The sequence below is a fragment of the Salmo salar genome, chromosome 10 (genome assembly GCF_965601325.2).
Source record: "Salmo salar chromosome 10, fSalSal1, whole genome shotgun sequence".
Classification (NCBI taxonomy): domain Eukaryota; kingdom Metazoa; phylum Chordata; class Actinopteri; order Salmoniformes; family Salmonidae; genus Salmo; species Salmo salar.
In genome coordinates, this window is record NC_138300.1 from 38,500,722 (window position 1) to 38,513,914 (window position 13,193).

The 13,193-nt window shown below is 43.7% G+C and overlaps 1 protein-coding gene across 20 annotated transcripts in view; it reads left to right on the top strand.

Annotated features, from left to right (window-relative positions):
* The window catches only part of ptprfa (protein tyrosine phosphatase receptor type Fa), a 370,905-nt gene that overhangs the window by 241,943 nt on the left and 115,769 nt on the right, over positions 1-13,193 (top strand). For all 20 annotated transcript variants that reach the window (XM_082956977.1, XM_082956978.1, XM_082956976.1 and 17 more), the window contains one exon: positions 11,011-11,280. In XM_082956977.1, the coding sequence (XP_082813103.1) occupies positions 11,011-11,280 (270 nt within the window). The remainder of the gene's footprint in view (positions 1-11,010; positions 11,281-13,193) is intronic.

Below are 13,193 nucleotides of genomic sequence, written 5' to 3' on the forward strand. Positions count from 1 at the left end.
ATATACAGATTTAGCATTGGTCCGATTGCTGAATGGCATTTAATATATGTATGAGTGTTCTGTAATCAGCCTGCACATGCCCTGTGACTGAGTAAGAGGTTGTGTAGTTGGTTGCTTCTGTGTGTGCGTGTGCTTGTGCACATGTTACAATCCTGCAATATGTGCATGTGTATGTGTGCGTGCAATGTGTGTGTGAGAGCAGATTACATCTCACCCTGGAGAGAGAAATTACCTTTGAGAACGCAAATAGTATTTTTAAGTGTTCCTTACACTGAAAAAATGATGCATATTCTATAGGAGGATTTTTCACTGAAATCCCTCAGTCCATTATGCGTTGCCATGGAGTTTTACTTTATTGTTGAATAATTTGAGAGAAAAAAAACTTTATACGCTGTGCTGAAATATCACTCTACTAAACCTACAACTGAAGTCATTAAGGTCGCGACTACCAGGCTTTTTCCTGTGTGTTGTTTTCTTACTGGTTTCTGTATCTGTACAATGTGTTCTTGTCTGAACGGGTCTAACTCCTGTCTCTCCAGGTGTGTGCTCTACTTTACCAGGGTTGTCATTTCCTTTGCACATTCTGATGCCTGAAATGAGGGGGGGGGGGGGGTGTGTGTGTGTGTGTGTGTGTGTGTGTGTGTGTGTGTGTGTGTGTGTGTGTGTGTGTGTGTGTGTGTGTGTGTGTGTGTGTGTGTGTGTGTGTGTGTGTGTGTGTGTGTGAAGAGGGATGGTTTTCTTCTCTCTCTTCTAAATCTGTACTTCTTCCTTTTATACTGTCTGTCTCTCTCAACTTTTTCTTTCTGATCACCGGTGTTCTTGTATCATATACACAGACTGTATATGGGAGCGTTCATTTCACAAATGCTTATCCTGCTATGAAAAAGAAGCCTACCATTGTCTGTGTGCTTTCTCATGTCTGTATGTGGTTTGCCTTAGTTTCACTCAAGGTTTCATGTGCCTTGGGGTTTTCTGAGTTTCTCTGAAACGTGTTTGTGTGTGATTTGTGTTCTTTTTTTCCTGTGTGTGTGTGTGTGTGTGTGTGTGTGTGTGTGTGTGTGTGTGTTTGTGTGTGTGTGTGTGTGTGTGTGTTTGTGTGTGTGTGTGTGTGTGTTTGTGTGTGTGTGTGTGTGTGTTTGTGTGTGTGTGTGTGTGTGTGTGTGTGTGTGTGTGTGTGTGTGTGTGTGTGTGTGTGTGTGTGTGCGCGCGTTGTGTACGTGTGTGCGTGCGTGAATAGATCTAGGTTAGAAACAGTCTTTAATACAAAGGAACTACATCTATAAAGCATATCATCTTTAGATACACTATACAGTACTCTGTGGTCAGTGTATAGCTCTGTGGTCAGTGTATAGCTCTGTGGTCAGTGTATAGCTCTGTGGTCAGTGTATAGCACTCTGGTCAGTGTATAGCTCTCTGGTCAGTGTATAGCTCTGTGGTCAGTGTATAGCTCTGTGGTCAGTGTATAGCTCTGTGGTCAGTGTATAGCTCTCTGGTCAGTGTATAGCTCTCTGGTCAGTGTATAGCACTCTGGTCAGTGTATAGCTCTCTGGTCAGTGTATAGCTCTGTGGTCAGTGTATAGCTCTGTGGTCAGTGTATAGCTCTCTGGTCAGTGTATAGCTCTCTGGTCAGTGTATAGCTCTGTGGTCAGTGTATAGCTCTGTGGTCAGTGTATAGCTCTCTGGTCAGTGTATAGCTCTGTGGTCAGTGTATAGCACTCTGGTCAGTGTATAGCTCTCTGGTCAGTGTATAGCTCTCTGGTCAGTGTATAGCTCTCTGGTCAGTGTATAGCTCTCTGGTCAGTGTATAGCTCTCTGGTCAGTGTATAGCACTCTGGTCAGTGTATAGCTCTCTGGTCAGTGTATAGCACTCTGGTCAGTGTATAGCTCTGTGGTCAGTGTATAGCTCTCTGGTCAGTGTATAGCTCTCTGGTCAGTGTATAGCACTCTGGTCAGTGTATAGCTCTGTGGTCAGTGTATAGCTCTCTGGTCAGTGTATAGCACTCTGGTCAGTGTATAGCTCTCTGGTCAGTGTATAGCTCTCTGGTCAGTGTATAGCACTCTGGTCAGTGTATAGCTCTGTGGTCAGTGTATAGCTCTGTGGTCAGTGTATAGCACTCTGGTCAGTGTATAGCTCTGTGGTCAGTGTATAGCTCTGTGGTCAGTGTATAGCACTCTGGTCAGTGTATAGCTCTCTGGTCAGTGTATAGCTCTGTGGTCAGTGTATAGCTCTGTGGTCAGTGTATAGCTCTGTGGTCAGTGTATAGCTCTCTGGTCAGTGTATAGCTCTCTGGTCAGTGTATAGCTCTGTGGTCAGTGTATAGCTCTGTGGTCAGTGTATAGCTCTCTGGTCAGTGTATAGCTCTGTGGTCAGTGTATAGCTCTCTGGTCAGTGTATAGCTCTGTGGTCAGTGTATAGCTCTGTGGTCAATATATAGCTCTCTGGTCAGTGTATAGCTCTCTGGTCAGTGTATAGCACTCTGGTTCAGTGTATAGCTCTCTGGTCAGTGTATAGCTCTCTGGTCAGTGTATAGCTCTCTGGTCAGTGTATAGCTCTGTGGTCAGTGTATAGCTCTGTGGTCAGTGTATAGCTCTCTGGTCAGTGTATAGCTCTCTGGTCAGTGTATAGCACTCTGGTTCAGTGTATAGCTCTGTGGTCAGTGTATAGCTCTGTGGTCAGGCCATTTTGCGTGTGAGTCTCTGACTCTCAGTGTATGACTAGTTCAGAGTCAGTGACGTCAGTGATGTTTGTATTCACACCCAGCCTCTCTCTGCTCTCCTCAGTGGCTCTGCAAAGAGGGAGTCAATGGGCAGAGTAAATGTGGCCTGACTTAGCTACCGGCAGGACACTGTCAGTTTTGTGTGCATAATGAAGTCCGCTTGTCAGCCAGGAAGACTCTGCCTGTGTCCCAAATGACACCCTTATTCCCTTTATAGTGCACTACTTTTGACTGGTCAAAACTAGTGTGATTTCTAGGAACTAGTGTTCCATTTGGGATGTAGCCCCTGACTCTGTAATTCCATCTTAGTACATGATGGGAAGGGAGGGGCTTAGGGCATGAGAGTAGTCAGGAAAAGGGAGGAGTTGGTGTGATTGTGTGTGTGTGTGTGTGTGTGTGTGTTTGGTTGTGTTGTGTTGGGTTTATATTCATGTATGCACTGTATGAGAGATGTTGCTATGTGTATTCTTTGTGTGTGTGTGTGTGTGTGTGTGTGTGTGTGTGTGTGTGTGTGTGTGTGTGTGTGTGTGTGTGTGTGTGTGTGTGTGTGTGTGTTGTGTTGTGTTTATATTCATGTATGTACTGTATGAGAGATGTTGCTATGTGTATTCTTTGGGTGTGTGTATCAATGCACTGGCTTTTGTCTCCATGGTGTTCTCTTCACTTTCTCTTTTATGGATAAGCGGAACTATTTGCCTGTTTTACTCTCTTTGTTTCTCCTTGTCTTCCTCCTCTTCTTCCTCTTCTTCTTCCTCTTCCTCCTCTTTTTTATCTTCTTGTTTTTTCTTTTTCTCTTTTATGTTTATTCCCTCCATCATCATCGCACCCCGCCATCCAAAAAACAATCCGAACCTGACCAAATCCTCTCAGATCAACGAGAAGGTTGGTTTCTTTCACTCTTCACCTTCCTGCTTCTCCTCCGGTACCCCACAGTGCACCCAGGGTCAGCGGACTGGAGCCTGGCAGCATCCACGGCATCAGGCTGGGTGCCAAGGCCCGTCCCGGCCTGATGGGCCTCTCAGGAACCTACCTGCCTTTACCAACCTGAACCTCCTATGTGCATCTCCTACCTTGTCCCTACCCCTCAACCATACCGCTGCTATGCTGCTTGCCTCCACCCTCAACCATCTACACTGTTATATGTCTTTGAATATGCCTGGCATGGATGTGTCTTCTCTGTTAGCTTCAGTCTGTCAAGTCTGGACCTTGTTTTCTCAGGTGTTCCTCACCTCACCTGGGGTGTGTCTATTCCATCCCACCGTCCGTCCAACCATGGTTGTGTGCAAATTGGCACCCTAGTCCCTATATAGTGCACTACTTTTGGCCAGAGCCTCATGGGGCCTGAGCCCTCACATCTCTGCTGCCCACAGGCTCTCACTAATCTAACTGAATGCACCACTCACCTTCTGTTACCTCTCATCCACCTACATCAGCTGGTAGCATAGCTCTCCACCATACAATCTTAGAGAATACAGAGACATAAGGATCATACCTTCACTTTGCCCTATCTAAGATACTCACTCAATGCTGAATCATGAATAGGGGTTGGATGTGGATTTCTTTCTCATCTAGGGAGTAACAATAGGCTATCAGTAGAAAGCATTGCAGCCTTGGCTATATCCATTGTTTATGATATCTTGAAAATGAGGAGCGTGTGGGCTCTGAGTGACGCAACGGTCAGGTCTTGTATTATTTCGACACCAGCCGTGTGGTTTCTCATGGTCTAATATTAATCCTGGGGTCAGGGAACACATATAGGGATGTTACCTGAAGCTTAAGAGATCAGAACTATTTACATAAAATATCACATTTCAATATTTGCCTTTTTTCCAACCACCCTGGAACGCTTAACCTATTTAGGAGAGAGTCTTGTGTTATTCTGGTTAACTGGGAAAAGCCTTCAGAGTTTTCGAATGTTTAAACGGGCTAAATCAGCTTTGATTGTTTATTTTGGAATCAGTATTCAATTTGGGCTTCCAGATTTAGTTCACAGAACAGTGAGAGCAGAGAAAAACAGGGTGACGGAGAGACTACGGAGGAGAGGAGGATCATTATTCTTTAACTATGTTTTTGTCTTTATTTGAAGGATCCAGTGTGTTTTCCCATTTTTTTTTCTAGTCTGTCTTTTCAAACTTAAAGCTGAGCTGAGGAGCTGTCTCTCTGTAGGGGAGATAGATACAAACCGTCTCAGCCACCTGACCCTCCTGCCAACTCACACATCAGCTAGGGCACTTCCCAAAATGGAGGTCCATGCTAACAATTTACCTCCCAATAATCCCAGACAGTCTCATGCCTTTTCTCTAATAAAGGACTATATTTTGGCTAGATAACCAACTCCTTCCTCTCCTTTGTATTATTCAGAAATACTTACTTAGTTACTTTCATTGATAAAGAAGGAGCCGCAGGAGATGCTGTTATCTGTTTCTCTGCCTCCTCTCATTGCCAATATATTCTTTTCCCAGTTCAGTTGGCTAGGAATCTCAACTCTCCATTCTATCTGCTCCAAACAGATGACAGAAGTAGCTTTCTGGATGTTTGTAGCTTTGTCAGAAGACAATTAGTCAGAATAGAGAAATGTTCAAAGTCCATGTAATGTATGATATACAATATGTTGTACTGTATATCAGTACACATTAATGCTTGCATTGTGTGTTACACATCTAATTGAGCATTATGCTTACATAATGCATTCCCATGTCAAAGTGCATTCCCATGTCAAAGTTTCTGTCACAGAGTTTCCAAAGCCATAACCCATAGTATTGAAGAGACTGTTTGGTGAGAAATGTTGGTTCTCTCTTCTATGTGATGTTGGTAGACCATTGTTCCTAGATCCCAGCACAGAGTATAAAGAATGGATGAGAACCTCTTGTTGGACCTGGAGCTCATCTTGTAACCAGATGACATCTTAATGTTGTTGTTTGTTTTGTTTACTGGTTGTACAGCGGCCAGTAGAATCCCTTTTTAGTCAATACAGTGTGGTCTTGCAGTACCTCCGCAGGCAGGCAAACTGAAGTCCAATAGTTTTACTGGCATCGATAAGACAAGGAATTTGAGTTGGTCTGTAAATTACTTCAGGGATAGTTGTGTTATTGTTTATTATAGAACCATTTTGTGTGATCACTCAAGCATGGCATCATGATCGTAGCTGCTATGTAGCTAGCTAGTAATGTGCTTGATGCTTTGTTTGCCTTGTGCCTGGGCTGCTGCATGCCTTGCTTGACAATATCTGTGTGCCAAAAATGTGTGTGCAACAACGATTGTGCTTCCACCCCCCCCCCCCCCCCCCCCCCACACCCTCCACCCCCTACCGCCCTCAGCTCCAAATCCTTACCTTTTCTTTATCAGGACTCTGCTTCCAATCCCAAATCCTTCCTTCCTTCCCTCCCTCCTTCTCTCCCCCCTCTCTCTCTGTGGCATGCCAATGAAGATAAGAGTGTGTCTGCATTATAACTGACAGCTTCTCATGTTGCTACTGCTGATACTACTTCCTCTGATACTAAAACTGCTTCCTGTGAAACCAGTGACTAAACCCCACGGCGTTCTCCTGCTCCCTTCTACTGCGTGGAGGATGACATTAGTTCTCTTCCTCCACCACTTTCTGGTGACCTTTATCCTTTGACCTGTACCACCGCCTCCATAGCCAATAATAATCAAGATAACCCCTTGTTATAACCTTTCTGAGTCACTCACTCAGTCAGCAAATCAACACTAACCATTTTGTGACCATTTTCCATGTCCATGGGTAACCTCCAACCTCCTCATCCTTCTAATAATGTACACAGTGACTAATGTTGGCTTGCTCTAATTCCTCCTTCTATGCCCTGCGCTGCCCAGCATGTCACTTTGACAACTTGCAGACTCCAATCTAACACATTGGTGCATTTCCTCTGAAAAGCTCTGAGTCACTCGACCATTGGCCTCAAATTGATTACAGAGGAATAGATGTATACATCTCAAAATCTCAGTGTTTTCGTGACTTGAATAAATCACACTCAGACTTTATTTAAGGTTTGGTGCATACATAGATTGTGCACATGGCACACATCCATGCATGCACACACACATACAGTGCATTCGGAAAGTATTCAGACCCCTTGACTCTTTCCACATTTTGATACGTTACAGCCTTATTCTAAAATTGATTAAACAGTTTTTTCCCCTCATCAATCTATTCACAACACCCCATAATGACAAAGCAAAAACAGGTTATTTGAAATTCTTGCTAACGTATATAAAAAAAATGTAACTGAAATAACACATTTACATAAATATTCAGACCCTTTGCTCAGTACTTTGTTGACGCACCTTTGGCAGCGATTACAGCCTCGAGTCTTCTTGGTTATGACACTACAAGCTTGGCACACCTGTATTTGGGGAGTTTCTCCCATTCTTCTCTGCAGATCCTCTCAAGCTCTGTCAGGTTGGATGGGGAGCGTTGCTGCACAGCTATTTTCAGGTCTCTCTAAAGATGTTAAATCGGGATCAAGTCCGGGCTCTGGCTGGGCCACTCAAAGACATTCAAAGACTTGTCTCGAAGTCACTCCTGCTTTGTCTTGGCTGTGTGCTTAGGGTCATTGTCCTGTTGGAAGGTGAACCTTTGTCCCAGTCTGAGGTCCTGAGCGCTCTGGAGTAGGTTTTCATCAAGGATTTCTCTTTACTTTGCTCCATTCATCTTTCCCTCGATCCTGACTAGTCTCCCCGTCCCTGCCATTGAAAAACATCCCCACAGCATGAAGCTGCCACCACCATGCTTCACCGTAGGTATGGTCCCAGGTTTCCTCCAGATGTGATGCTTGGCATTCAGGCCAAAGAGTTCAATCTTGGTTTCATCAGACCAGAGAATCTTGTTTCTCATGGTCTAAGAGTCCTTTAGGTGCCTTTTGGCAAACTCCAAGCAGACTGTCATGTGCCTTTTACTGAGGAGTGGCTTCTGTCTGGCCACTCTACCATAAAGACCTGATTGGTGGAGTGCTGCAGAGAAGGTTGCCTTTCTGGGAGGTTATCCCATCTCCAGAGAGGAACTCTGGAGCTCTGTCAGAGTGACGATTGGGTTCTTGGTCACCTCCCTGACCAAGGCCCTTCTCCCCCGATTGCTCAGTTTGGCCGGGCGGCCAGCTCTAGGGTCTTGGTGGTTCCAAACTTCTTTAATTTAAGAATGATGGAGGTCACTGTGTTCTTGGGGACCTTCAATGCTGCTGAAATATTTTGGTACCCTTTCCCAGATCTGTTCCTCAACACAATCCTGTCTCGGAGCGCAACGGACAATTCCTTCGACCTCATGGCTTGATTTTTGCTCTGACATGCATTGTCAACTGTGGGACCTTATATAGACAGATGTGTGCCTTTCCAAATCATGCCCAATCAATTGAATTTACCACAGGTGGACTCCAATCAAGTTGTAGTAACATCTCAAGGATGATCAATGGAAACAGGATGCACCTGAGCTCAATTTCGAGTCTCATAGCAGTGTCTGAATACTTATGTAAATTAGGGAATTTTTTAGACATTTGAAAAATTTCAAATAACCAGTTTTTGCTTTGTCGTTATGGGGTATTGTGTGTAGATTGATGAGGAAAAAAATGGATTTAATCAATTTTAGAATAAGGCTATAACATAACAAAATGTGGAAAAGGTGAAGGGGTCTAAATACTTTCTGAATGCACTGTATGCATACAAAATCTAAGTCTCGGCTTAGGTAAGGTAAGGTGAATACAGTAGAAGACATAGGCTTAATGAAAAAGGGATTTTGTTATGTTGTGTTAGTGTAGCACCAGGTGCTTTAGCTACCCATAATGCACCGCAGTTGGTAGTTATCTTCATGTTTCTCAGTTCTGGGGGGGGGGGGGGGGTTAGAGATGGAGGGAGAGAGAGTGAAAGAGGAATAGCAACCTCACCTCACACCCCATGCAGCATTCAAGTCACATAAAACTGAGCTGTTTGTATTAGAGGGGAAAAAACGACCATTTTGGTCCCCTGCCTGTTTTTAAACCCAGTATGGAGAGATCTATCTGCTGGCCAGCCAGGGCTGGTGGGCCCTAGAATAAGTACTATATTACTACTCTGCCTGCATCATTTTGCTGTGGTAAGGAAATAAGCAAGTCATTTCTTTGTCATGATGATAAACACCGTTTTTAAGAGAGTTGTGATGTGAATAATATTGCCTCTATTTTATCTTCAAACACAAAACAGAGGTCTGCTACAGAGTTCTCCTCCCGCTTCCCAAATTAAATTCTGGCTACATCGCAAAAGGCACCCTATTCCCTACATAGTGCACTACTTTTGAACAGAACCCATTGGGCTCTGGTTAAAAGTAGTATACTATATAAGGGATAGGGTGCCATTTGGTTCGGTGTTTTGCTGCAACCTTGGATCTTTCCTGTTCAAAGGGAGATGAAAATGGGAACGTTAGTTATTTATAGGTCTCATTCTCAGACAGTATCATACTGCTGCTTACTGATGATCAAGAGTCTCAGCGCTGTCTGAAAGGGGATAGTTTTGCGGGTGTCTTAATGCGAGTTCCTGCAGATCTGTGTGTGTTGGGAGATCAATTGAGAATTGAAACGTCAAGGCCTGGTTTTGGCTGCTTGCTGTGCTTCACCTGCAGGATGATTTACAACCGCTCTGTGAGGTTATAGCAACAGAAATACAGTCGTAAAATATGAGATTGGCAGTAGTGGCACCCTGATACATCTAAAAGTTTTGCAACTCGACTTTTAAAAAGTTTCCTCTTTCTGAGATTTTGACTTGAGATCACTCTAAAACGTTAAACGGAATGGCCCATAACTTTGGCCTAGAGCCAGCCCTCTCCCCTCGTCTCACTATCTCTCTATCTATTTTTTTTCTCTCTCTCTCTCCTCTCCTCCTTCCCTTCTTCCACCCTCTGTCGTTCCCTCTGTCCGCCACGTCACGTTCTCAGGCAAGGCCAGTCTCCGTGGGAATCCGTGTTAATGTCAACCATCTGTATCACAGACCCTTATGGTTCCCTCCCGTCCTTCTTTTCTACTCCCAGGCTTCCTCCCAGCCGGTCCCAGCAGATAGACAATGCAGCGCTTGTATTTAGAGAGAGGACGACCTCCAACACCACCACTATGTTCTCTCTCAAGATTACTATCTCCTCTCGTCTCACTTATTGAATGACTGACTGAGCCCATGCAAATACTGAACATTTATTTCTCTAAGTTATTATTCACTTGGTTGTAACCAATTAACTTAAATACTGTACGTGATTGAGCCAAAGGAAGACATTATGTGTGCATAGTACAGAATCCTCTTTCAGTTTCTTTGTTCAAAGAAGTACCGCTCCCAAATTATACAACACTAGCTATACCCTGCTGTGTTTCATTTAAGTTGTCAGGCAGTGCAAAGTGAAAACGTTATTCAGTGTGAAAGCCTAAGGATCTGTCCCAAATGGCACCCTATTCCTTATGTAGTGCACACATTTTGAACAGGGCCCATATGGCTCTGATCAAAAGTGGTGTACTAAATAGCGAACAGGGTGCCATTTGGGATGCAGGTCAGATCTGTCATAATCCTCTACATCTCTCCCTGTTTATCTGACACAGCATGTAGTTCTCCCCTTCTACCCGGTGAAAAGACCGTAAGCCACCATCTAAGCCCCTCACAGCTGGAATATTCACAATTTGCGCTTAAATGATACTTTGTGAGTCACATTTCGTGACCATTCTTAGCCTTCCCATTCAAGGGGTGTGTGAGCACTTTATCTGCTATGCCATTGAGCTATGTATGTTTAATGCATACAGAGAGAGTAGCGTTGCAGCATTAAGTCAGATGTAATGAGCTGTACTTCCCAGCACTTAAGGGGATTTCTAATGCTGTATGGGAGATAACAATGGAGAAGCCTGTTCTATTCACTCACACTTAGAGACAGAACGAGTGGTAGTTAGCTTGGTAACTCTGAATATGGCAGGGAAGCGTTAGACTAGCAGCAGCAGGATCTATCTCCAGGTGCGTCTTAACCCACATATCAAAGCAGGAAATCCAAATGCACTCATGAGAAATCCAGCTTTAGGCCTTAGCCTTTTTTCCCCAAATATAACATGAAAGGGGAGGAAAGTTGCGTAATAGATATATGTAGTACATGATTTGGCTGAAGTTTCCCACCCTAACTAACTATAGCAGGGTTGCCGTATGCCTCTATTGTCCCAGAGAACAGCATACAGCGACAGCCAGGCCTGACTATCAAGGTATCAGGCTTTCCCAGCCGCCCATGCATTGTCCCCCATCAAACCTCCAGTTCCTTGCCCACTCACCCTCCTCTGCTCTCCACCTGCAGTGCGCCGTGTGCCACCCCGGTTCTCCATCCCGCCCACCAACCATGAGGTGATGCCGGGTGGCAGCGTGAACCTGACGTGCGTGGCAGTGGGTGCGCCCATGCCCTACGTCAAGTGGATGATGGGTGTAGAAGAGCTGACCAAGGAGGAAGAGATGCCCATTGGGAGGAACGTGTTGGAGGTCACCAACATCCTCCAGTCTGCCAACTACAGCTGTGTGGCGATATCGTCACTCGGCATGATCGAGACCACCGCGCAGATCACTGTCAAAGGTGAGAGGGCTGGGAAAAGTGTGAGAGAGGTTGTTTGGGATTTTGACTGTCTGTTGTGCCTGGGATGCAGTGAATTAGCTAAGTTGGGTATCTAGAAAAGTAGCCCTCATTTAAGATCAATATGTCAACATCCAAAATGAACAGATGGATCACGATCCAGATCAACATCCATCTGAGATATTTTATAGTGAAGATGAATATAAGATAGACATTTTGGGTACAGTATGTCTCTCCATGTCTTCGACTGCACTATCAAATCTTTGTAAGCTATAGCTCAAACTGTATTTTAAGTTTTACTACAGAAGTCTTTGTTTCTCGTCTCGTCATCTGTCTATATGTCTCAGAGAGAGTCTGGTAAAGGGGTCTTATTTAAATGACTAATCCCTCAGACACCAGATGACAGTGCATGCATTAATATTCTCATCAATAATTCAACATGGCTGAGATTTTTCTTTCCGGAAAAACCAACGATGACAAACTACTGTAGCTAGCAAAGCATCTCGAGTTTACGTTCCCATTACAAAGTGATCGTGCTTTCAGGAAATAGGCCTACCCACTGTATCTAATATGTACATTTTTTAAATAAGGGGCTTAGCTATAGACTAATGATTCCAAATATAATTGGTAATAGACAACTTTGTTAGTTACATGTGAAATGCTTGAAAAAAAACCAAGTCATTTTATCTCTCCTTTTCTCTGAGGTGAGTTGAGCAGCCATGAAATATGGAGAGAAAATGAAGTCAGTTCATTCTCCTAGGAATTGTTATTTGCACTCACTGAAACAACACATAATATCAGTGTGAGTATTTGTGATGCTTGAATACCTATTAGTCTAATCAATCATTAATTCACTAGAGTTATTAGAGAGAATCTCAATTAGTTTTATGAAAGATGAGTTTTGAACAGAGGGAAGTCTACTTCTTCACTGCTGACTTTGAGAATGAGTGGGGTCCTATGGCAATATTAAACAAACACAATATGACTATCAAAAAGCAAATAATACGGTAAGGGAAATACATAAACACATATCCAAAAACTCCCCAAATTAGCTCATGATATCACTTACAGTGTTTCCAGATGGTGGGATATTTCAAGTGTTGGTAGAGGCTCTCTCTCCTCTAGAGACTCCTACTGATGAATAACTATTCTGCATATAAGGCCCTAACGTCATCTAACGTCATCTATCTTAACATCACTCAGCACTCAGAGTAATACTTTAGAGGGTTCACATTGTTCAAAGAAAAATAATGCCTCCGTCCAAAATGGCACCCTATTCCTTACACAGTGCACTACTTTGGATCAGAGCCCCATGGGCCCTGGTCAGAAGTAGTGCATTATATAGGGAATAGGGTCCTATTTGAGATGGAGCCAGTAATAGCAGATGTGGAGAAAGGCGTCGGGAGTCAGGCGCTGCAGCTGTATGAGGTTGTTCTCTTGCTCTAATACCTCTCGGTTGCTAATGCCCGTCTGACGTCTGCAAGGCGAGCTGTTCTCCCTGTTTTACACTCCAACGCCTCTTACTTTAGCAGATCCATTTGGACTCTGACAGCAGTACTATCATATACAACACAAAAGTGATTTAGCAACCATTTTCAGCCAAAATTGTATTACAATGATGCTCTTTCCATTTGCGATGGAAATAGGAAAACCTGGGAGAGCGTGTACATTACCATTACCGTGAGGATGTACATCTTGTGTTTCAAAGTCAAACGCTATGCCAATGTAGAACACAATAGTATTATATTATACTCATATATGCTATGTAATATGTCACTTTGCAATTCCATAGAATGTCAAATAATTGAAAAACACCACAAGAAATCCTAACACAAAACCATCCAGATAACTTCGGTTAATTTCACTCCATTTTACATTGAGTCAGTCTGCTTGAGTCTACTTTCTATTTGGGTTAT